This window comes from Herpailurus yagouaroundi, unplaced genomic scaffold, assembly GCF_014898765.1.
Source record: "Herpailurus yagouaroundi ecotype Mexico unplaced genomic scaffold, PumYag 100, whole genome shotgun sequence".
In the NCBI taxonomy this organism is placed as follows: domain Eukaryota; kingdom Metazoa; phylum Chordata; class Mammalia; order Carnivora; family Felidae; genus Herpailurus; species Herpailurus yagouaroundi.
The window spans coordinates 41,153,014-41,175,397 of NW_024412391.1; the positions used below are offsets into that span (position 1 = coordinate 41,153,014).

The 22,384-nt window shown below is 45.3% G+C and overlaps 1 protein-coding gene, 2 long non-coding RNA genes and 1 other non-coding gene across 11 annotated transcripts in view; 1 reads left to right on the forward strand and 3 right to left on the reverse strand.

Annotated features, from left to right (window-relative positions):
- The window catches only part of NOD1 (nucleotide binding oligomerization domain containing 1), a 96,260-nt gene extending 90,911 nt beyond the window's left edge, over positions 1 to 5,349 (forward strand). For all 7 annotated transcript variants that reach the window (XM_040472339.1, XM_040472337.1, XM_040472338.1 and 4 more), the window contains one exon: positions 4,253 to 5,349. In XM_040472339.1, coding sequence (XP_040328273.1) covers positions 4,253 to 4,325 — 73 coding nt within the window. In that variant the 3' untranslated portion in view covers positions 4,326 to 5,349. The remainder of the gene's footprint in view (positions 1 to 4,252) is intronic.
- LOC121028530 (uncharacterized) lies at positions 1,553 to 4,246 on the reverse strand. 2 transcript variants are annotated; one of them, XR_005789279.1, is made up of 3 exons: positions 4,121 to 4,246; positions 3,032 to 3,132; positions 1,553 to 1,596 (listed from the first exon to the last, which is right to left on the reverse strand). It is a non-coding gene; the product is annotated as an uncharacterized LOC121028530 (long non-coding RNA). The 2 variants fall into 2 exon arrangements; XR_005789280.1 differs by lacking the exon at positions 1,553 to 1,596 and adding an exon at positions 2,503 to 2,623.
- Positions 5,350 to 11,095: 5,746 nt separating the features above from the next.
- LOC121028531 (uncharacterized) lies at positions 11,096 to 21,080 on the reverse strand. Its single transcript, XR_005789281.1, has 2 exons — positions 20,709 to 21,080; positions 11,096 to 11,334 (listed from the first exon to the last, which is right to left on the reverse strand). It is a non-coding gene; the product is annotated as an uncharacterized LOC121028531 (long non-coding RNA).
- Positions 14,506 to 14,574, reverse strand: LOC121029021 (small nucleolar RNA SNORD2). The gene has a single exon (XR_005789543.1). It is a non-coding gene; the product is annotated as a small nucleolar RNA SNORD2 (small nucleolar RNA).
- Positions 21,081 to 22,384: the final 1,304 nt, after the last annotated feature.

Genomic DNA, 22,384 nt, shown 5'->3' on the forward strand with positions numbered 1-22,384 from the left:
CAAATAGGATGTTACTAATTTCAGTAGCGACTCAAAACCATAAGCGGCTTAACGGAAAACTCCAAAGAGGTGTGTCCCAGAGGGGCAGAGACGAGGCAGCCCCCGTGACCCAAAAGTTTACTTCCAGGACCAGGCTGAGAAAGCAGACAGCTTCACTGTGCCGGCCGGAAGAGTGAGGTCACGTGTGCTGTGTCTCCCGTCTCCCCAGAATGTGAGACACCTCCAGGCTCATCTGGGACAGGCAGACGCTAATGGAGTGGCATTTCCCAGCACTTGACAAGCAAGCGGTTGAGGCAACAGAGGCCCTTATGGGCTTGGACCTCTCCTGACACTTTCTTGGGAGGCGGCACGGCCCCGACAGAGCACGCTGCTTATAACTGTGTTTCTGGGTCCCCGGTCTGTTGGACTGGCCACCACGGTGCACCCTGGTAGGTGCGCCCGCCACGTGACAGAAACCAGAGAAAGGTCACAAAGCCAAGCTCTTAGGACACAGAACCAGATGAAAGCAAAATTCTCTTATATTCATATTAACAGCCCCGCCTACGCCTTGGGTCTCTGGGGCCAAACTAATCCGTAGGAGAGATGTGCCTTTGGTGTTTCACAGTGTACCTTGCTCCCCAGATGTTTGCTTAATCTACCCCGTTCCATGACCAAGTTCTCCTACTGGGGGTTCTTTGAGTCAGATGACAAGCACTCTAACAGCTTTTAGGTGCCTGACTTGTGACCACTCGTGGCTTTGGCTTCCAAGATGTTTCCTAGCAACAGCCTGTACCCCATGTGCGCGTTAACCACAGCAAGGTTTGTGTAAATGGCCACGGGTCCGATGCGACTGGGACCTCGCTAGTCTGTGAGGCGGGCCCCAGCGGCGCGTTTACAGGGCCCATACCTGTGTTCTGTCCTACGATAATTCCTCTCCGTGACACTCAACACAGAAGACACAGACAAAACAGTGACCGTCTCTGGGAGGAAATGATCAGTAGCCAAGGAGTATTCTACCACGTTTTTACCAGAAGTGGCTACACCCAAGGAACTGGTTCTACAGTATTTTCTCCTGCTAACTAAATCTGGAGACAGAAGGATTCTTACCACACTCCTTCCACCAGACCCCGCAGACACAGGTGGCTGGAGGCCGACGTGGTCAGAAATCTCACCTTCTGCTGGCTGCACGTCAGATGTCCCAGGATCTCAGCTGCAGCAATACCAGGCAAGCACCTGTCCCGTGAGTTAGTATCCTGCCGATAATGCCAACCAAAGGGAAGGAGAAATTCGTCCTCTACCCTTCAAGGTCTTCCAGCTGGGCTAAGAGTTAAATTTGCATAAAACAGATTAACCAGGGGAAAAAAACCACAGAGTTTTATTATGAGTGCACAGTGGGCCAAAATGGCCAAGGCAGGCAGTTTTTCTACTTTGTAGACAAAGAGACAATAAATGAATCCATGAAGAATTGACAGGTCAGGGCACCTGGGTGGCTCAGTAGGTTAAGTGACCGACTTGGGCTCAGGTCATGATCTCACGGTTCATGGGTTCAAGCACCGCGTCGGGCTCTGTGCTGACAGCTTGGAGCCTGCTTCTGATTCTGTGTCTCCTCCTGTCTCTCTAAAAAATAAATAAATAAACATAAAAAAAAATCCGCAGGACAAAGAAAACTCAACTTCAGGAGTTCCAATTAGTAAGGAATTGTCGACAGAATTTGGGGTGTGATATATATTAGTAAAAATTAACAAGGGGTGTTTATACAGCTTTCTTGCCTCTAAATTTCCTATCTGGTAATAAGGTCTCTTTACCTCCCTGGTAAAGGGAGAGTAATCTTTCAGATGGGAGATTTACTTCCTGCTTCCAGGGGACAGAGGAGGGTCCGAATGGCCTTCTTGCGCAGGCTGTCTCTTAAATAAGTTTTATTCAAAATAATCGGTATGCCATGGGGCCGTCTGGGTGGCTCAGTCGGTTGGGCATCCGACTTTGGCTCAGGTCATGATCTCACGGTTCACGAGTTTGAGCCCCCTGTGGGGCTCTGTGCTGACAGCTCAGAGCCTGCTTCGGATTCTGTATCTCCCTCTCTCTCTGCTCCTTCCCTGCTTGTGCTCTCTCTCTCTCTCTCTAAAAGAAAGAAAAACATTACGACAAATTTTTTCAGGATGCCAGCGCAGCACATTTTGGAGCAGCCTGTCCTTGGCCCCTACAAAACCAACTGCCTAGAGCTCTTTTACAAATTAACGTCAGCAGTACCATCTAGAGGTGGGACAATATGTCGTGTTTATAACGTACATACAAACACGCAGATGCAAAGACCCTACGTTACTAATATTTGTGGTGTCGTGTTTAGTCTCTTGCTAAATCTTTTAATTAACCTTTTAATGAAACTGTTTTTGGAATCGTGAAACCTTTCAGAGCTGCTGCTTTACGCAGCAATTTACGCAGGTATCCCAATGCGTTTTACTTGGGGAAGCCGTGCTCTCAGATGCGCTTCTAAATGCCCTCACGCCTAATGGGAACGTTCCCCATAGTGGCTGTTGTACTTCTAGGTGGTTTTTGGTAACGTTTTGCCATTTCAGTAGGTATTCACAGGTCCTGGCACCATCGTGTTCAGACATAAAATGGGCAGGTGGGCTGGAAGGTGGCATGTCTGTAATATTTAAGGATCCCGTTAGCTGAGCCTTTGTTTACACCAAACAACCCAAACGTTCACACGCCAGCGGTAACCAAAACCTGTTAACCGCGGACTGGGCTGGCAGAGAGAAGGCTGTGCCCACCACCGGCCATTCCCAGCACGGACCCGCCCAGTGGTCTCCACTACGGAGACTGCAGACTGGAAATGGGGACTGCGGATGGGAGCTGAGGAGGAATTCCAACGTGAACTGGCGGGCTGACCCAAGGGTAAGGGCTGGCGCTCCGTGAGAACCGCCCCCCATCCCACCCCCATCGCTCTGTGCTGACCCGTTAACCCTAGACTGGCAAGCCTGTTAGGGGAGTACGAATGGAGAGGGACTCCCCGGTGGCACCCCGGAAACATGGGGAAACGGGCGAGGCTGACCTTGAACTCAGAAGCGCGCTGGCAGGGCGCCCTGCCTGTGGGTCTTCTTGGCCCCGGAGGCCGGAGGAAGTTCGCTTCAGATCCCAACGCTGCCACCAAGTCTGTTAGACAAAATTCAGCCGAGTAAATGTGAAGGTCTGATTGGCTGACTGGTAGAGGGTATAGCATAATGCCAAGGCTCGGAGGCAGGAAGGGGCTGGTGCCCTTGAAAAACGGCAAGATGTCCATGGGCCCTGGGGTTCAGACGGTGCAGGAGGAGGGGCAACAGGGGGCAGAGGAGAGGGGGTAGACTAGACCATAAGAGATCTGTGGGTCGTGCCACGTATTCGGGTCTATATCCTACAAGCAATGGCAAGTCGTGGAGGGGTGTGAAGCAAAGAGGGGTATGATCAGATTTGCATTACAAAGACCATTATGGCTCCTCCAGGAAAATGGATTTGAAGAGGCCAGAAGAGTACATGTAAAGGGACCAGGCAGGAGGGCACTGCAGTGCTCCAGAGAAGAGACGATGGCGCTCAGACCACCATGGTGGTGGTGAGGACGTGGAAAGGTCCCAGGGAGGCACTCTGGGGATGTTTAGGGAATAAGATAGAACTTTGTGATAGACTATGAAGATGAGGGGGTCAAGGCCGACCCCCAGGTCGCTACCTTGCACAGATGGATGAAGAGTGGTCCCGTGCACTGAGCCAGGGTCCCTGGGCGGCGTCCAAGTGAAGATGTCAAGTAAGTGGAGCCACACGGGAGAGGTCTGGGCCGCAGGTCCACTCACGTAGGGATGAGGTCAGCTGGGGAAAAGGGCCAAGCCCTCAGTCAAGAGGAAATCCAGTATCTAGAGGCCACGTACGGGAGAACATGGGAGAGGAGACGGAGGTGGAGTGGCAGACACAGGAGAAAACCAGAGAGCAAGAAATCAAGCCGAGCAAATGTGCTGGTTCAAGGAGGCAGGGGAGAGAACAGCCAAACGCCCGTGAAGGAAGGGACAGACAAGGCCTGAGACAAGGTCATGAAGTTCAGGCTCCTAGAGGCTATTGGTGACCTTAGTGAGACCCAGTTCATAGAGCGACGACAGCTGGAAGGGAGTAATCTTACCAAGCAAGTGTCTGAATGGAGCACGTTCCGGAACTTCTGGGCCACGTGAAGAACAGGAGGGTGTCGGGAACACGTCCCGGGAAGGCTCCTACAAACCGCTAATGTTTTGTGTTCTTTGTTTCTCCTCGACAGCCTAAATGGAAACTTGATAAAGCCAGAGGAGGCCAAAGTCTTCCAAGATGAGAAGCGGATCGTCTGCTTCTGAGAGGCCACTGCTGTGCACGGGGTGTGGGCCCCGGGCGGCCCGCTAGCAGAGCCAGCCGCCCCGTGCATTTGTCCCTCTCGGAGTCTCAGGGGACCCTGCTGCCTTGGTGACCGGCACGAGCGTCCCTGAGCAGCTGTTACAATTTTGCAGGGCATGAGTGTGCCTGGCGGGCCGTTTTACTTACTGTAAATACACTATGAAGAGACGTAATGCACGTGTAGGGTTATTTTTATCGGACATTAGAGGAAGAAGACTGAGCTCAAACGCCTGCCCTGAGGACCCCGGAGATGAGTTGGTCACGCTGTCTTCGTGGAAGAATTGAGGACATGGTATAGAGTTAGTGCCAAGCTTCTTGGACAAAAGGTGCTCGACGACCAAGTGTTTTACCTGGAATAGTCTCTTCCTCCTCCGTACTCCCCAACAGGTTGACGGTCTGCTCACTTCACCACTGTAGATACTAGGTCTGTGCAGTGTTGCGATTTGATCCACCCAAGGTTTTGCCAAGACAAGGGCTCCTGCTCGGCTTTTGTTTTAGTCCTAGAGTCTCACTCTGCTGACAGAGATCGCCGGGTGCCCTCTTAGCAGGTCTAAGAGGAAAGAGTGGTGTCCTCGTAACATTGAGCTTCCGCTCAGGGCTTTCTCACGCTGGGCTCACCTCCTCCGGAAGGCGGATGGGGGCGGGCACAAGTGCTCTGCCCTAAGAAGAAGAACCTGTGCCCCTCCTCCAAAAGGAATAAGGCCTGGCTTGCCTTTGTGGCCCTGGCCTCCAAGCAGAAGCTTCTGTCTCTCTCTCGCCCTCTTGAGGAGGGGAGTTTTCTCCTTGCCCCAAAGTCCTTGGGAGGATGACTGAACTAGGCCAAGGGGGATGCTGAGAACCCAGCTAGCAGAGCAGGTTAGACACCGACCATCATGGCGGCCACATGCTGGACGTTAAATGGGGGTGGTGGGGGGGGGTGAGATTACCAGAGAAATTGTTCTTCTACCAATTTATTTGTTAATAAAATATTGAAAACGCTCCTTCTAATTGCCCGAGTCTGGGGTTTTTAAAAAGGGATTCAGCCTGGTAGGCGTGCTGGGATCCCTGCACTGCATGCCTGGCTCCCTTCAAAGACACCCACTGCGTTGGGTGGGGCCCTGGGGTGCGGTGCTGTGAAGAGGCTGGGGAGGGAGGCCAGAGCAGTCTTCGGTATGGTCCTTTGCAGGCCTCTCCACCTACCGAGGGACCAAGAAAAGCCGAGGAAGTAACTGAGGCCTTTCCCTCCATCTGACCTGTGAATCCGCACAGCTGGCTTCTTAGAGGAACAGACTTGGTCAGGGGTGGCTGGGGTTAGGATATGGCCCCTGGGCCCTCGCCCTGCGCTCTAGTGGGCCCTGGCGGGCCATGTTCCACACGGACTCCTTTCTGGGGCTGTTCACTGCTGCGGGGAAGATCCAGGTGGACCTTTCATCCACTGTGGCAAGATACAGATCCAACAGGAGAGGGGAAGTGAGGGGGGTGCCTACCGACAGTACCTTTGAGTTCTCGGAGGCCCAGTCTGGCTTTGTACAGCAGCCCCAGTACAATTTAGGAAGTTAACTCTGAAAATCCTATCCAGCCATTCAGCCACGTGGTGGCCGTCCCCCTAAGGGACTGCTTTGGTAGCTCCCCCTCACCTCTGCCCTCACCCCAGACCCGACTACTCACCTAAGAGTGGCTGCTTCACGGGGTGACTGTCTCTACCAGAGATTCTGGGCAACGGATGTGGAACGAGCGTGGTGAGCTGATGGCCAGGGGTGCTTCGACCTCAGACTTCCCGGCTAAAAGAACTATACAGATTCAGGTTTTATTAAGCCACTAAAACTAAACTTTTGAGAGTCTAAAGTTTACTCAGAAACCACCCAATAGTACTGCTCTTAGAGATTATCAACATTAAAACTGCTGCCTCTAAGGAAATTCGAATTTATGTAGTGTTGGCTTAAAGTCTATTTGGAAATGCGCTGGTCTTCCAACGGTAAATGAAGGATTTTCTATTTCTCAAGTCTCCTAATTTGCTGGAAAGGTTCTCCATTACTCACCGGTGAGTTTCTGCACAAGAAGAGGAGACCTTTCCTAATCAAGAAGAAGAAATCCATTGAAAATTGGAAAAAAAAAAAAAAGCCACAGACTTAGGACTGTTTCCTCCCACAGGACATTTTGGTTGGTTTAGGGAAAGAAATGACCGTTCCCATATTTCAGACCTGCATTTATGGCATGTCTGTGCTGATTTGGAACTTCTAAAAAAAAAGCCAGGTCAAGTCACTAGCTGGCTTTGGGCCAGCACCTAAGACTATAGGAATCTTAATTTGCTTTTTGAAAAATGGGAATCCTAGAGTACTGCTCACAGAGTGGTTGTGAGGACCAGACGTGCTGATGCATGGTAAGCAGCACAGCAACATCCGGCGCAGGGTCCCTGCTCAATATAGGCCAGTTACCGTGAAATCGACGTTCCTTTCAGCTCACGATGGACTGCCCAGGTGGTCCTCTTCTCAACGCTTGGGCTTAGGGAACTTCCCAACAAGGTCAAATATGGGCCTGGAAGTTCTCAAAGTCAAGTCCAAAAATAGTCCACCTCAAGCTTCTTGGACCAGTCTAGCTCTGTCAGTGAAAAGCATAGCCGTTAGTTTTCATCGTTATCCCCAAACAGCGCTACCATTTAAGTGTCACTCACCGAACAGCGGGAGGCACATCCAGGTCTTCCTCACACAGTCGAGACGGGAGCAGGAGCCCCCGTCTCCTGCTCCACACCAAGCTGGGCCCACGAGCCTTCGCCAGGCGTCCCCTTCTGCTGCCGGACTGGAAGCATTTGGCTCCCGGATATTTTGGTCCACTTCCAGGTGCACCGCATGTCTATTTCTAGTGATTAATTGATCACTTACAGAAAAAAAAAAAAAAGCAAAAAAAAAAAAAAACCACCCTAGCCCTGGAGTTGAAAGGCAAAACCAGGATCACTATCCCAGGTCCATGGGGAGGAGTTTTCATGCAAATGGAATAAGCTGGTGAGGAGGCCGGGGCTCCTGTGACCACACAGATGCGCTTCTCAGAAGAGCTGCGGGGCCCCGGGGGCCATCCCGGCACAAGTCCCTCAGCCTGAAAATTGAATGGACTGCACCCAAGACCGGCCTAAAACATAAACCTAAACTAAAACCTAAAACTGGAAAGGTTATGGGCCCCCAATGATCTGTAGTAAAAAAATTTTTAAAACAATAGCAAATTATAAAGTGCGAGGATGTTAAACAAGTTTTTCCCATGACTACCTGGGTACTTCCTGGGGCAAATAACAACTACCCAAAGATCTCAAATATTTTTTCCCTGATTTTTTTTTTTTCTGTCAGTGCTTTCTGTTATGAAAGCAATAGTGTTGCTATATTAAAGGAAATTTTAAAGATAATGTGTATACAGAACACAATAGTAACGGTTCGTTTTTGCGTGCCATCTTCCCGTTTTACCTACTTTGTGACATTTTTTCCCAATTGTTTTTATCGTGGTAAAATATACATAAAATTTACCATCTTGACTATTTTCATTTTTAATTTTTTTAATGTTTATTTTTGAGACAGAGCAAGGGGGGGAGGGGCAGAGAGAGAGGGAGACACAGAATCCGAAGCAGGCTCCAGGCTCTGAGCCATCAGCACAGAGCCCAACATGGGGCTCGAACCCACAAGCTGTGAGATCATGACCTGAGCCAAAGTTGGACGCTCAGCCGAGCCACCCAGGTGCCCCACCATCTTAACTATTTTTAAGTGAACGGTTCAGTGGCATTAAATATATTTGTCATGTTGCACAATAATCACCACCATCCATCTCTAGAATTCTCTTCTTAGAACACTGAAATTCTAGACCCATGAGAGAACTCCCTACTCTCCCCTCTTCCCAGCCCCTGGCAGCCACCCTTTCTGTCTCTAGGATTCTAACTATTTTAAGTACCTCATATAAGTAGAATCACACAGCATTTTTGCGTAACTGGCTCACTTCGCTTAACATGATGTCCTCAGGTCCATCCATGCTGTAGCCATGCGTCAGGATTTCCTTCTGGAAACTTACATGGTTATGATCACAGTGGACGTTTGTGGTTTCTTTCAATCAGACATGTTCCCACATTGTTACATAGGCTTCATCATTATCGTTTGAATTCTGTTGGTTAGAGAATTTGCTTAATTATGTTCCAAATGTTAGAGATCCAGTCTTCCAGACTGGTTGTGGTGGTGATTATTTCACGTGATGTTTCTGTGGACGTAGAACATTCTTTAGGGTTGTTTCTTTGGAGTAGGATTATCAAAGATTTTTGCTATGAAGTTTTCTTTCTTTTTTAACCTATGTCAGCCCATGAAGTCTAGGGGTAAACTAAATGGTCTGGAAGCAGATGGAAGTTACAGAACATAATCTGTAATGTAAAGTGAAGCCAGTAAGGTCTCCTTTGACCCTGGACCCCCACCCTACAGATTAGAGCTACAGGCTGGCACCGGTAATCACCACAATTTCAGGGAGAATGAATAATCCCTAAATCAGCCTCTGTTTGAAGCTGGCACTGTGTAGCATAATAATTCATCAGCATAGGCATCGGTATCTTCAAAATCAGTTTTCCTTACTTAAAAAAATATATAGCTGTGCATACATGTCCTTGCTTTGCCCAAACAAACCTAGTCTGACGGGACCCCCTAACACTGCATCAAATGGAGACGATGACTTCCCAACAACCCAGAGAAGTAGGAGTTACTTCATGAATGAGAAAACACGTGACGATGGGTGTGGATCTTGTCTTACTAATCATAATGTGCATATGTGTGTGTGATGGGAAGCCCATCAGGAAAGGGATTTTGGTGAACGTTGAAAGACGCACCTGGCGACACCTGAGATTTTGAGCTCATGTAGTTCAGTTCTGTCACTCTACCGCTGAGGAAACTGGTGCCAAACAAAAGCAACTTGCCCAAGGTCACACAGCGTGTCAGCGGTAGAGCACGGACTAGAACACGGGCCTGTCTGCTTCTGTTTCCTCTCTGTTCTGATAGTTTGTGACCTTCAGTTCATTCTGCAATTGACCATCTTTCTGCCAAGTCTTGTACATCTGGTCCTAATCCACTAGGGCCACTTAAACAAAATAAACTCCTTCCCTACGGACGCAGATGGGGTCTCATTAGTGTCCCTGGGACTCTTCAGGAAGCCTAATCTGTTTCCCCCTTATCCCTGGTGCTAAAAGTTACAGGACTCTGGAGTCACATTTATAAGCCTCACTGTCTGAGAGTCACAAAGCTAGGAACATCTTGGAGAAGGTTGGGAGATGCATAAGTCTGACTCTACAGAGTCAGCTTCCTCATTGGCTACCCATCCTCCATTCTTCAACCACGGAACTAGACCAAAGGACTAAGTAGGTGCATTCCAGAGACCTGGAGAAAATCCTATTTGAATAATTTTCATCACAAGAGGGCAGATGTGTCCTGTAAGCAATTAGTCCATCCTGTCAGTGCCCCCCAAGGATTCAACTGCGCCAGAGGCCTGCTGATTGACACATTATTTTTTTTTTAATTTTTTTTTCAATGTTTATTTATTTTTGGGACAGAGAGAGACAGAGCATGAACAGGGGAGGGGCAGAGAGAGAGGGAGACACAGAATCGGAAACAGGCTCCAGGCTCCGAGCCATCAGCCCAGAGCCTGACGCGGGGCTCGAACTCCCGGACCGTGAGATCGTGACCTGGCTGAAGTCGGACGCTTAACCGACTGCGCCACCCAGGCGCCCCGACACATTATTCTTTAAAGAAGACTCTGTGTCATTTGCAACTACACGGATGGAACCGGAGGGTATTATGCTAAGCGAAATTAGAGAAAGACAAATATCATATGACTTCACTCATATGAGGACTTCAAGACACAGAACAGATGATCATAAGGGAAGGAAAGCAAAAATAATATAAAAACAGGGAGGGGACAAAACATAAGAGACTTTTTTTTTTTAATATGAAATTTATCATCAAATTGGTTTCCATACAACACCCAGTGCTCATCCCAACAGGTGCCCTCCTCAATGCCCATCACCCACTTTCCTCTCCCTCCCACCCCCCGTCAACCCTCAGTTTATTCTCAGTTTTTAAGAGTCCATTTAAATATGGAGAACAAACAGAGGGTTTCTGGAGGGGTTGTGGGAGGGGGGATGGGCTAAATGGGTAAGGGACACTAAGGAATCTACTGAAATCATTGTTGCACTATATGCTAATTTGAATGTAAATTTTAAAAAATTAAATAAGACTCCATACCAAGGATGTAATGTCAAAAGCAATTTCAGTGTAAGCCCATTCACTCTTGTGCTCAAAGACATCATTGGCAAGTAGAGAGTTGGCCCCAGGGCTCCTATCGTCTCAATTCTCAGTGCCACCAGTAGTTGTGTGACCTTGGATAAGCAATTTAGCTTTTTGGAGCTTGAGTTTCCCATTGTGATAATGGTACTCCCCTCACAGGGCTGTTTGGTTAAAGGAGTAAATTAATATATGTAAAGCACTTAAAACTACCTGACCTGTAGTAAGGGCTCCAGAAGTAGTAACTCTTACTGTTTGATCAGAACCTTTTCCTTAATGAGCACCAGAGAGAAGGCAAGAGAAAAGAGTGGCCTGTGCTGGGCCCTCCTTTCCATCCTTCAGAGCCCCTCTGAAACAACATCGCTATTTTCAGACTGATAGCAAACTCTAGACTTTCAAGCAGCCTAGAGCCAGAAGCCATTTCCACGGCTGAACACCCGTGGGATGAGAACCATTCCCCATACTTAACATGGTCCTTCATTTTTATTTTGTTAAGGAACTGCGCATCCAAATCATATCTGGAAACATGGAGTAGGGAGGCCAAAAGCCTGTCTGAGTTTTGATTTGATTTCACAGATGTTCGCGTGTATTTCCAGGCCTTCCACATGACAATCACAGGGCTGAAGTTCATTTCTTTGATGTCAGCCCGCGGCTGTTTCTAGCATTCTTTTCTTTCACTCATTAACATTGCTACTGATTCCCCAGCCTGTAGAAGAAATGAATGATGGGCGTCTTGAGAGAAGAGGGAAGGAGGCAGAAGACAAGGGAATAAAACAAAACAAATCGGGAGGGTGGGAGGTGGGCGGGTTAATTCCTGAATCCTGACTTGCACCCTGCCTTGTCCCCTCCTATCGCCTTGTCTGGGAAATGGCCCCGCGTGTCTCAGGCCCTCAGCCCAGCGTCCTGGACACTGACATTTACGGAGGGAGCAGTTGATCATCTACTGAGCAGCTGTGGGGGTGGCCCAGCTGCCCACTGCTGCTTTTATATTTCCCAGTGCATTTTATATTTCCCACATTCCTAGGCCATGTGTAAGGTCTTTTTCCTTCCGTCAAGATAATGCACTTATTTCTAATTCATTTTCCCAGGAGGACCCATGGATGGTCAACAAAATTCCTCCATTGGAATCATCTAGTCCAGTGTGCCTCAACCTTTTTTTCATCATCACCCCTTTAAGGAGATATTTAGACATTTTTTTCCTAATTCCCCCTTCCCACCATGAAATTCTACCGCCACAGATATATTTCTCTTTGTGGCCCCCTGGAGGGCCACAAACCACTGAATATCCAAGTTCTTTTTGCTCCCCCATGAACCAATCTTCACCCTCTTAGGGGCGATATCCTCCTGGGTGAGAATGCTGGATCCAGTCAAACCCTAGATGATTCTCGTTACCCTTGCCGTCTCCAAGAACCCCACCACCACCCTAACCACGAGTTGCCTTTTTACACATTATTTATCTTCCAGTACAATACACTTCAGTAGTTACAACTCTAGCATGCTCATTCTTTCTCGTCACTTTTGTAATCTGTCCTATAGCAATTTTAATCATTGTGCAAAAACATTGCTTGCGTTTGCTTTAAAAACCGCTAATGGTAAAAGGAGAACAGTCTGTCCTAACAGGGGTCATTCCCATCTGGAGCATTCTGGCGCCAGCAGCTTCAGAGCTCTGAAGGTCACTTCTGTGACCATTACCAGGCCTTTGGGCAGAGCCTGGGGCTGGCCAACTTGGCCTTTGCTGTTGTCCCACTTCCTTTTCTCACTTCCTAATTCCCCCACCCTCACAAGGCCTCCAAGGGACCCACCCATGTCCACAATTCCCCTTTTGAAACAGAATCAAGCCTCTGCTCACCCCAGGGTGCCTACCTCCCCCATCATTATCCTGCTCATTGATCTCCTTCACTACCCCAGAGTAATTCCAGAAGATATTTGGCTCTTTTGAAAGGGCTTGACCTCTGCAATGTCATAGGCAGAGCTGAGAAATCCCATCCATCCATCCATCCATCCATCCATCCATCCATCCATCCATCCATTTCTCCCTCCCTCTCTCTCACAGGTAAATACCGAATAACCGAAACAGTACATAAAAATTAAGGAAGGCTAGCTGTTAAGAAATGACCCCTAAATGTACAATGGCTTAAATACAGTAGGACTTTATGATTCATATAAACAGTTCCAGAAGGTTTCAGATTGGTGGTAGAAGGCTCTGTTGCATAGTCACTCAGGGACCCAGGCTGTCAGCTTTTGCCATCTTCAACATGTGGTTGCCAAGGTCACCCTCGGCAGTGTAAACCAGATAGCAGAAGCAGAAAGAGCACAGAGGGCATCCAACGGGAAGCTTCATGGGCCCAGTCATGAAACAGGGCACGTCTCTTCTATTCACATTTCAAAGGTAGAGCCCAGCCACAAGGCCAACCCTAAATGCAAAGAAGGAGTCTAGTTGTGTGCCTAGAAAGGCGAGGCAACGGTCTGCCGACCTCATGGTTTAATGCTACAGACTTAGGTCAGCTTTTTAGAAAATAAAAATCATGTCCGTCACGTGCAGCATGGCACAGTGAGAACAGAGGTTGAGGGTTAGAAAGATCTGAGCAGGATTTTGGTTCCGTGCTTACTAACTGTGTAACCTGAGCACAGACTACCTAAGCCATGTAAATCTTCTTTTCTTCATCAACAACACAGGGAAATCATTGTTTTCGCTGGGTCCTTATAAGGAATGAAGGTTAAGTACTTGGTAAGAGGGTCTGGCACACGGTAGGCATTCCATAAATGGTAGCTGTTAGCATTACCATTGCTAAACTAAGTTGAGTGGTGCGAAAAATCAAAGAACACGGAGAGGAGTAACACTAAGCTATCTAGATAGCAGTAACATTAGTCACGAAAGTCTAACTCGAACCAATGTTATAAAAAAAAAAAAAAGGAGGAGGGGATTTATTAGGATAGAATCACGGGGCGTAGCTCTTCACATCAAGGGGAGACCTGCCAAACTGGAGCCTTCTCCAAGACTTCAGCGATTGGAGCTCTTTTCCTTAGTCATGCTATAGGCCACTTATCTGTATCTTTGCTTCATTCTCTCCAATGGCACACCTTTGCATGTTCCAACAGCCTCAAAAATCGCAAACTTTCAAATGTAGGATATTATGGTTATATTTTTAAAGCGTGTCCTACTGGCCTTGAGTTGGTAACTGCTGAAGTTAGGGGATGGGTACACGGGAGTTCTCTATACTGTTCTCTCTACTTTTGTATACATTTGGAAATTTCCACCAAACAAACAAACAAAATAAAACAAAAGCCCAAGACTGATCTCATCTTGACCTAGAGAATCAAGGAGGAGGAGGGACAGACTTGACCGGCCCACCATACGTCACATTTTTTTAAGCAGTGACTTTCTGCCTTGGTGAAAACTCTATGCACCCAAAGGGAAATGCTGCCATGATCACCACTGCCATCTGATTGGCCATGGTTTTTCTGGATTGAGAGAAATGGCTAAAGTGATACACAGACATCAGCACAGGGTTGGGTGATTTCAACTACTTTTCTTGGCCTTGCTGATGGCGAGAACGCTTCCCCACTCTTCTCACATTGCATCTCTTTAAGAAAGGTAGAGCGATCTTGGCAGTGTTGTCCTTAAGCACCATCACATTTAACAGAGTCTCAGGAGAGAACAGATCGGAGAAAGCAAGCATGAGAACGACAAAAATTACAGACCTACTTTCTAGTGATGGAGACCATCGGCTCAGAATAGTCACATGTGCATTAAGGGTATCTAATCAGAATATCCAGTACCTAAGAGATTCTCTGGGCAGCTCCAGGAAAAAAAGAAAAAAAGAGGTTGAGAACTAGCTATTACTCTTTCTTCTAAGCTTTTTCCCCCCAAATAACCAAGTGGTGGGCAATGGGTACTCTCTTCATCGCAGGTCAGTCCTGAAAGATGATTGCCATCATTTCACTCCAGGATGTATTTTTTAAAGAAAGCAAAAATCAATTTCTCTGTATTACATTCTTCATCATCATGTCCTATGAACTGGTTGATCTCATTATATCGATCACATAAAAAACAAGGACTGAGGGGAAAGGTATTGATAATCTTAGAACAAAAGTCTAAGAATACAGGAAGCAAGCAATTATTGACTACAGTCTAATACTCTGTCCAAAAAGAAAGAGCATACTGGAATATAACTTTTATAATTAAAAAGCTTTGCTAACCAGCCTTGGTATCCAAATCATGTCGTCATATCCAAATCAGATTTTTTATTTTCACAAATGTGGCAGACTGTCCTATCCAAAGATAGATGCCACAACATACTCCATCCCACATTCCCACATGTTTGTTTGGGTTTTTTTTAACCATGTAACACGGACATTCCTTCCATTGGGGGGTGGGCTTTATGTCTCCTCCCTGTGAACCTGGGAAGACCCTGTGTCCCCCTCAACCAACAGGGTACAATGGAAGTGACTCCACGTGACTTCAAGACAAGGTCGCAAGAAACTCACGCACTTCTGCATTGCCCTCTTGGGACAACAGTTCTTGGAACTGAGCCACTGCACTACAGGGAAGCCGTGCAGCTACACGGACATGTCATGTATAGGTGTGCCACCAAACAACCCCAGCTGAGGTCCCAACCAATAGCCAACACTGACCACTACGTGTGAGAGAGCGAGCCTTCAGCTAATTCTGACCCCAACCCATTGAGTCATTGCCAGCTCCAGCTGATAATGCATGGAGCAGAGATGAGCTGCCCCTGCAATCCCAGCCCAAATTGCGCATTTGAGAATAAAATAAAGAATAAATATGACATTATTAGGGGCGCCTGGGTAGCTCAGTCGGTTAAGCATCCGACTTCGGCTCAGGTCATGATCTTGCAGTTCATCAGTCCGAGTCCCATGTCAGGCTCTGTGCTGACAGCTCAGAACCTGGAGCCTCTTCGGATTCTGTGTCTCCCTCTCGCTCTGCCCCTCCCCTGCTCGCACTCTGTCTCCCTCTCTCAAAAAAATAAAAAAACATTTAAAAATTTTAAAAGCAATAAAAAAAAGTAAATATGACATCATTAAGTTACTAAAACATTTTTGTCTTTTGTACATGGCAGAATAAAATGTTGAAATAATATGAATAAATGGAGTATTTTGAAGCAATCAGGAGGGAAGAATTCGGTTTACAGGTGTCAGCGTGGATAGATCTCAAAAACATATAGTGAAAAAATGAATAATCAGAATGACATACAGACAACAAACATTTATATACATTTAAAAACGTATTCAAAACAATCATACATTTTTCAGAGATTCCTAACTTCAAATTAATATACAGAAGGTCAATCAGAAGGGCATATGTTAAATACACGAGGGTGTAGTTCTGTGGGAGTGGGAATGGGGACAAAGGCAAAACATAATTTAAAAGGGTCAATCACCATGAAAAACCCAAAACGAAGAGTATGGTTATGTAATTGTAAAACTTGCTTCACATTTCTTTCTGAGCACACAGCCAAAGTCTACTTTCCAGCCTCTTGTGCATTTAATGTGGCCACATGACTGCATTTTAACTAAGGGACTGTAGGCGAAAGTGCTATGGGCTCTCTCCAGGCCGGGCCCTCAGAAAGTGAAAAAAGGCCTTGGCAGCTAATAGGAAGACTGTAACATTTCCACCCGGCTCTAATGAACCAAGATAGAGCACAACCACTCTGTGAGCACATCTGAACCAACGGAACTGCCGCTCCAAATGTAATTATGCCCCCCACTCTTCTAACACAGTTTTTTGCCAGTGAGGATTCTAGCTGGGCTTTAAAGGTACGGCCTCTGAGATAAAATTACCAAGGTACACAATCAAATAGCCCCAAATCACGACTGGTCTCCACTCCCGTTAACCCTTCTTTGAATCACCTAGGATGAGTCCAAACCTGCAGGCCTGTCCAATTTTCTTACAGGGACGCCCCCTTGGTTCCTCAGCTAGCCCAAGAAACCTCACCTTGTTTGACAGCAGCTGAGTATGAACTCCAAATAATCTGTTGAGCCCTTCACTGTTTGGTCTCTATTTCATTCCTAGGGCTTTTGAATTCTGATCAGTTTGCACTGTTCTTTGGTGAAATTTTGCTTCTAAGCATTTAACTCAGCATTCCTATTATCTGTCTGGTTGTCTGTTGTCCTAACTGTCACTCGTCTGTAAGAGAAACGCCTATAGTGAGGGATACAGGCCAGATAAACTGTCAGTGAGGCCGGTCCTGATGGCCAAGGTGCTCAGGACATCTCATCAGCCCTGCATCTTCAGAGTAGACTTTGCCTTGGGTCGCTCTTAGTTTGCTAGGGTTGCCACAACAAATTACCACAAACTAGGTCGCTTAATACCATAGATTCTGATTCTCTCGTAATTCTGAAGTCAAGAAGTCTCAAATTAAGGTGGCAACAGGGCCATACCCACTTTGGAGGCTGTAAGGGAAAATCCTTCCCAGCTTCTGGTAGTTGCTTTAACCCTTGGTGCTCCTTGGCTTGTACCAGCAAGTGCTCCAATCTCTGCTGCTGTCATTACATGGCCTACTTCCCTCTTTGTGGTCTCTGCATCTCCAAACCTCCTTCTCCTAATAAAGACACCAGTCATTGGATTTAGGGCCCACCACAATCCAATATGACCTCATCTTAACTTGACCCTATTTCCAAATAATGTGACGTTCACAGGTACCTGGGGTTTGGACTTCAACATAACATTTTGGAAAAACAATTCAACCCACAACAATCACCTTTCAAGGTATTTTAAGAATTACTCTTTATTATATTAAAAAAAATATTCACCATGATCAAATGAGATTTATTCCTGGGCTAGAGGGCTGGTTCAATATTCGCAAATCAATCAACACGATACACCACATTAATAAAAGAAAGGATAAGAACCATACCATCCTCTCAATAGACGCATCCATTCTTGATAAAAACCCTCAACAAAGTAGGGATGGATGGAACATACCTCAACATCATAAAGGTCATATATGAAAGACCCATTGCTAATATCACCCTCAATGGGGAAAAACTGAGAGCCTTTCCCTTATGGTTAGGATCGAGACAAGGATGTCCACTCTCACCCTTACTATTTAACATAGTACTGAAAGTTTTAGCCTCAGCAATCAGACAACAAAATGAAATAAAAGGCATCCGAATCAGCAAGATGTCAAACTGTCCCTATTTGCAGATGACCTGGTACTCTATGTAGAAAACCCAAAAGACTCCACCACAAAAGTGCAAACTGATACCTGAATTCAGCAAAGTTGCAGCATATAAAATCAACATGCAGAAATCTGTTGGATTTCTATACACCAATGATGAAGCGGCAGAAAAAGAAATGAAGGAATTGATTCCATCTGCAATTGCACCAACACCAGTAAGATACCTAGGAATTAACCTAATGAAACAGGTAAAAGATCTAACACTCTGAAAACTATAGAACACTCATGAAAAAACTGAAGAGGACAGAAGGAAATGAAAAGTATTCCATGTCCGTGGAAGAACAAACATTGTTAAAATGTCTATACTACCCAAAGCAATCTACACATTGAATGCAATCCCTATCAAGATACCACCAGCATTTTTCACAGAGCTAGAACAAACAATCATAAAATTTGTACGCAACTACAAAAGACCCTTAATAGCAAAAACAATCCCGAAAAAGAGAAGCAAAACTGGAGGCATCACGATTCCAGATTTCAAGTTACATTACAAAGCTGTAGTCATCAAGACAGTATGGTACTGGCACAAAAACAGACACAGATCAATGAAAGAGAACAGAAAACCCAGAAATGAATATCCAACAAAGCAGGAAAGAATGTCCAATGGAAAAAAGTCTCTTCAACAAATGGTGTTGGGAAAACTAGACAGCGACATGCAGAAGAATGAACCTGGACCACTTTCTTACACCATACACAAAAATAAACTCCCAATGGGTGAAAGACCTAAATGTGAGACAGGAAACCATCAAAATCCTAGAGGAGAACATAGGCAGCAACCTCTTTGACCTCAGCCACAGCAACTTCTTACTAAACACATTGCCGAAGGCAAGGGAAACAGAAGCCAGCGTGAACTACTGGGATCTCATCAAGATAAAAAGCTTCTGCACAGCAAAGGAAACAACCAACCTAAAAGGCAGCCTACATAATGGGAGAAGACATCTGCAAACATATCTGATAAAGGGTAAGTATCCAAAACCTATACAGAGCTTTATCACAGTCAACATCCAAAATACAAATTACCCAGTTAAGAAATGGGCAGAAGACATGAATAGACACTTTTCCAAAGAAGACATCCAGATGGCTAACAGATACATGAAAAGATGCTCAACATCACTAATCACCAGGGAAATGCAAATAAAAACCATGATGAGATACCACCTCACATCCGTCAGAATGGCTAAAATTAACAACATAAGACAACAGGTGTTGGTGAGGATGTGGAAAATGGGGAACCCTCTTGCACTGTTGGTGGGAATGCAAATTGGTGCAGCCACTCTGGAGAACAGTATGGAGGTTCCTCAAAAAATTAAAAATAGAACTACCCTATGATCCAGCAATTGCACTATTAGGTTTTTACCCAAAGGATACAAAAACACAGATTCGGAAGGGTACACGCATCCCAATGTTGACAACAGCATTGTCAACAATAGCCAAACTATGGAGAGAGCCCAAATGTCCGTTGACTGATGAATGGATACAGAAGATGTGGTGTATATATACACAATGGGATATTACTCAGCCATCAAGAGAATGAATCATGGGAATCTACTCCTGAAGCCGAGAGCATACCATATACATTATATGTTAGCTAACTTGACAATAAACAAACAAACAAACAAATAAATAAATCTTGCCATCTGCGACAACATGGATGGAGCTAGAATGTATTATGCTAAGTGAAATAAGTCAATCAGAGAAAGGCAAATACCATATGATTTCAATCATATGTGGAATTTAAGGAACATAAACAGAGGAACATATGGGGTGGGGGGAGAGGAGAGAGGGAAACAAACCACAAGAGACTCTTAACCATAGAGAACAAACTGAGGGTTGATGGAGGGAGGTGGGTGGGGGATGGGCTAGATGGGTGATAGATACTAAGGACACTACTTGTTGTGATGAGCTCTGGGTGTTGTATGTAAGTGATGAATCACTGAATTGTACTCCTAAAACCAAACCACTACTGCACTGTATGTTGACTAAAACTTAAATTTAAAAATTAAAAAAAAAAAAAAAAAAGAATTACTCCTTTTAGTTTCATCTTCCTAGAACTGTTCTTCTTCTTTTTTTTTTTTTTTTAATTTTTTTCAACGTTTATTTATTTTTGGGACGGAGAGAGACAGAGCATGAATGGGGGAGGGGCAGAGAGAGAGGGAGACACAGAATCGGAAACAGGCTCCAGGCTCTGAGCCATCAGCCCAGAGCCTGACGCGGGGCTCGAACTCACGGACCGCGAGATCGTGACCTGGCTGAAGTCGGACGCTTAACCGACTGCGCCACCCAGGCGCCCCGAAACCATAAATCTTTTAGAAGACAACATAGGAGGGAATCTTCTGAGTTATGCAGAATTCTTAGACATGACTCTAAAATCATGATCCATAAAGGAAAATACCAATAAATTGGACTTTATCAAAACCAAATCCTTTTGCTCTGAGCAAGAACCTGTTAAGAGAAAGATACAGACTGGGAGAAATATTTGCAATGCACAGTTCTGGTAAGAGATCTGTATTCATAATATATAAAGAATGCTCTAAATGCAACAGTAAAAACACAAAATTCAATTAGAAAATGTGCAAAAGACTTACACATTTCCCTATAGAAGATATTTGAATGGCAAATAGTATTTAATGGCATATATAAGCATATGAAAAGATGTTCAACATCATTACCCACTGGAAAAATACAAATCAAAGCCATGATAATACACCACTATACTTCTATTAAAATGGCAAAAAAAAAAAAAAATCCCACAATACCAACCACTGGCAAGGATATAGAGCAATTAGATCTCTCATACATCATTGGTAGGAATATAAAATGGTACAGCTATTCTGAAGAGAAGTTTGGCAGTTCCTTATTAAGTTAAACACAGACTTACCATAAGACTTGGCAATGATACTCCTGGGTATGTATCCTAGAGAAATGAAAACACACATCCACATAAGAAATCCATACATGAATGTTTATAGTAGTAGCTCTATTTGTATAGCTGACAAGTGGAAACAATCCAAATGTCCTATGAAAAGTGAATGGATATACTGTGGCTCACCCATACTATGGACTACTACTCAACAATGAAAAGGAACAACACGATACGTGCAACAAACTGTGGATGCATGAAGGGATCTCGCGGCCATTATGCTGAGTAAAAAAAGCCAATTTCGAAAGGTTGTATACTTTATAACTCCACTTCTATAACATTGTTGAAATGACAGAATTATACAGATGAAGAATAGGTCAGTGGTTGCCCCAGTGGTTATCAGTGGTTAGAAATATGGAGAAGGTTATAGAAAGGTTAGCATAAGAGTTTCTTTGTGAAGATAGAAAAGTTCTGTACCCTGATGATTGTAGTTATCAGAATCTACATATGTGAATGGGGGCACCTGGCTGGCTCAGTCAATGAAGTGTGGGACTCTTGATCTCAGGGTTGTGAGTGGGGGGCCCAACACTGGGTACAGAAATTACTCAAAAATAAAAATCTTACAGGATGCCAGGGTGGTTCAGTCGGTTAAATGTCCGACTCTTGATTTCAGCTTAGGTCATGGTCTCAGAGTTTGTTGAATTGAGGTCAGGCTTCACCCTGACAGCACAGAGCCTGCTTGGGATTCTCTCTCTCCCTCTTTCTCTGCCCCTTCCCAACTTGCGTATGCTTGCACTCTCTCTTTCTAAACAAACATTAAAAAAAAAAATCTTTATGGGCTCAGTCGGTTGAGCGTATGGCTTCAGCTCAGGTCATGATCTCGCGCTCGTGGGCTTGAACCCCACATCAGGCTCTGTGCTGACAGCTCAGAGCCTGGAGCCTGCTTCAGCTTCTGGGTCTCCCTCTCTCTGCCCCTCCCCTGCTTGCACTCTCTCTCTCAAAAAAACTAAAAACATTAAAAAAAAAACTTTAAAAAAGTACCTATGTGATAAAATTTCATAAAACTATACAAAAATTCAAATAAGGTCTGTCGTTAAAAGTATTGTACTAATGTCAATCTCTTGGTTTTGATAACGAAATATGCTTATACAAGATATCACCACTGAGGCACCTCAGGAAAGTTGCATGAAGGACACAGGAATGCTTGGTATTATCTTTTGTAATTCCTTGTGAGTTTAAATTTAAAATATGGCTAAGAAACTGAGAGAGATAGAATCCAGATTCTTAAGGTTCCCTAAAACTCTTTGCCTAGACCAATGAGATGTGAAAAAATTTTAATCTGCCTCAGTTTTGTGCGTCCATCTAAAACTCTGTTCCACACTTTCCTATTTATCTTTCCTTTCTCTTCCCTCCTCTTCCATCTTCAGAACTATCCATACTCGAAGTCCCTTAAAATTACAACCTCCAGATGAAGAGGTCTCTGATTTTCCTAATGTCAACTTCTGATCCTTGTGCCATTGTTAAGGACTTCCCAAACCCTGTCTTGGTCCATATACTCCAAACCTTCTTGACCACTATCAAGCTGTTCTTCTTTTGGTGGAGCCAGGAGATGCAGAAACTTGATAATGTAAACAAAAAGTTCTCTGGAAAATTGTCCCCTTCTAGCCAAGAACCAGAAACTTTTGAGTGATTAC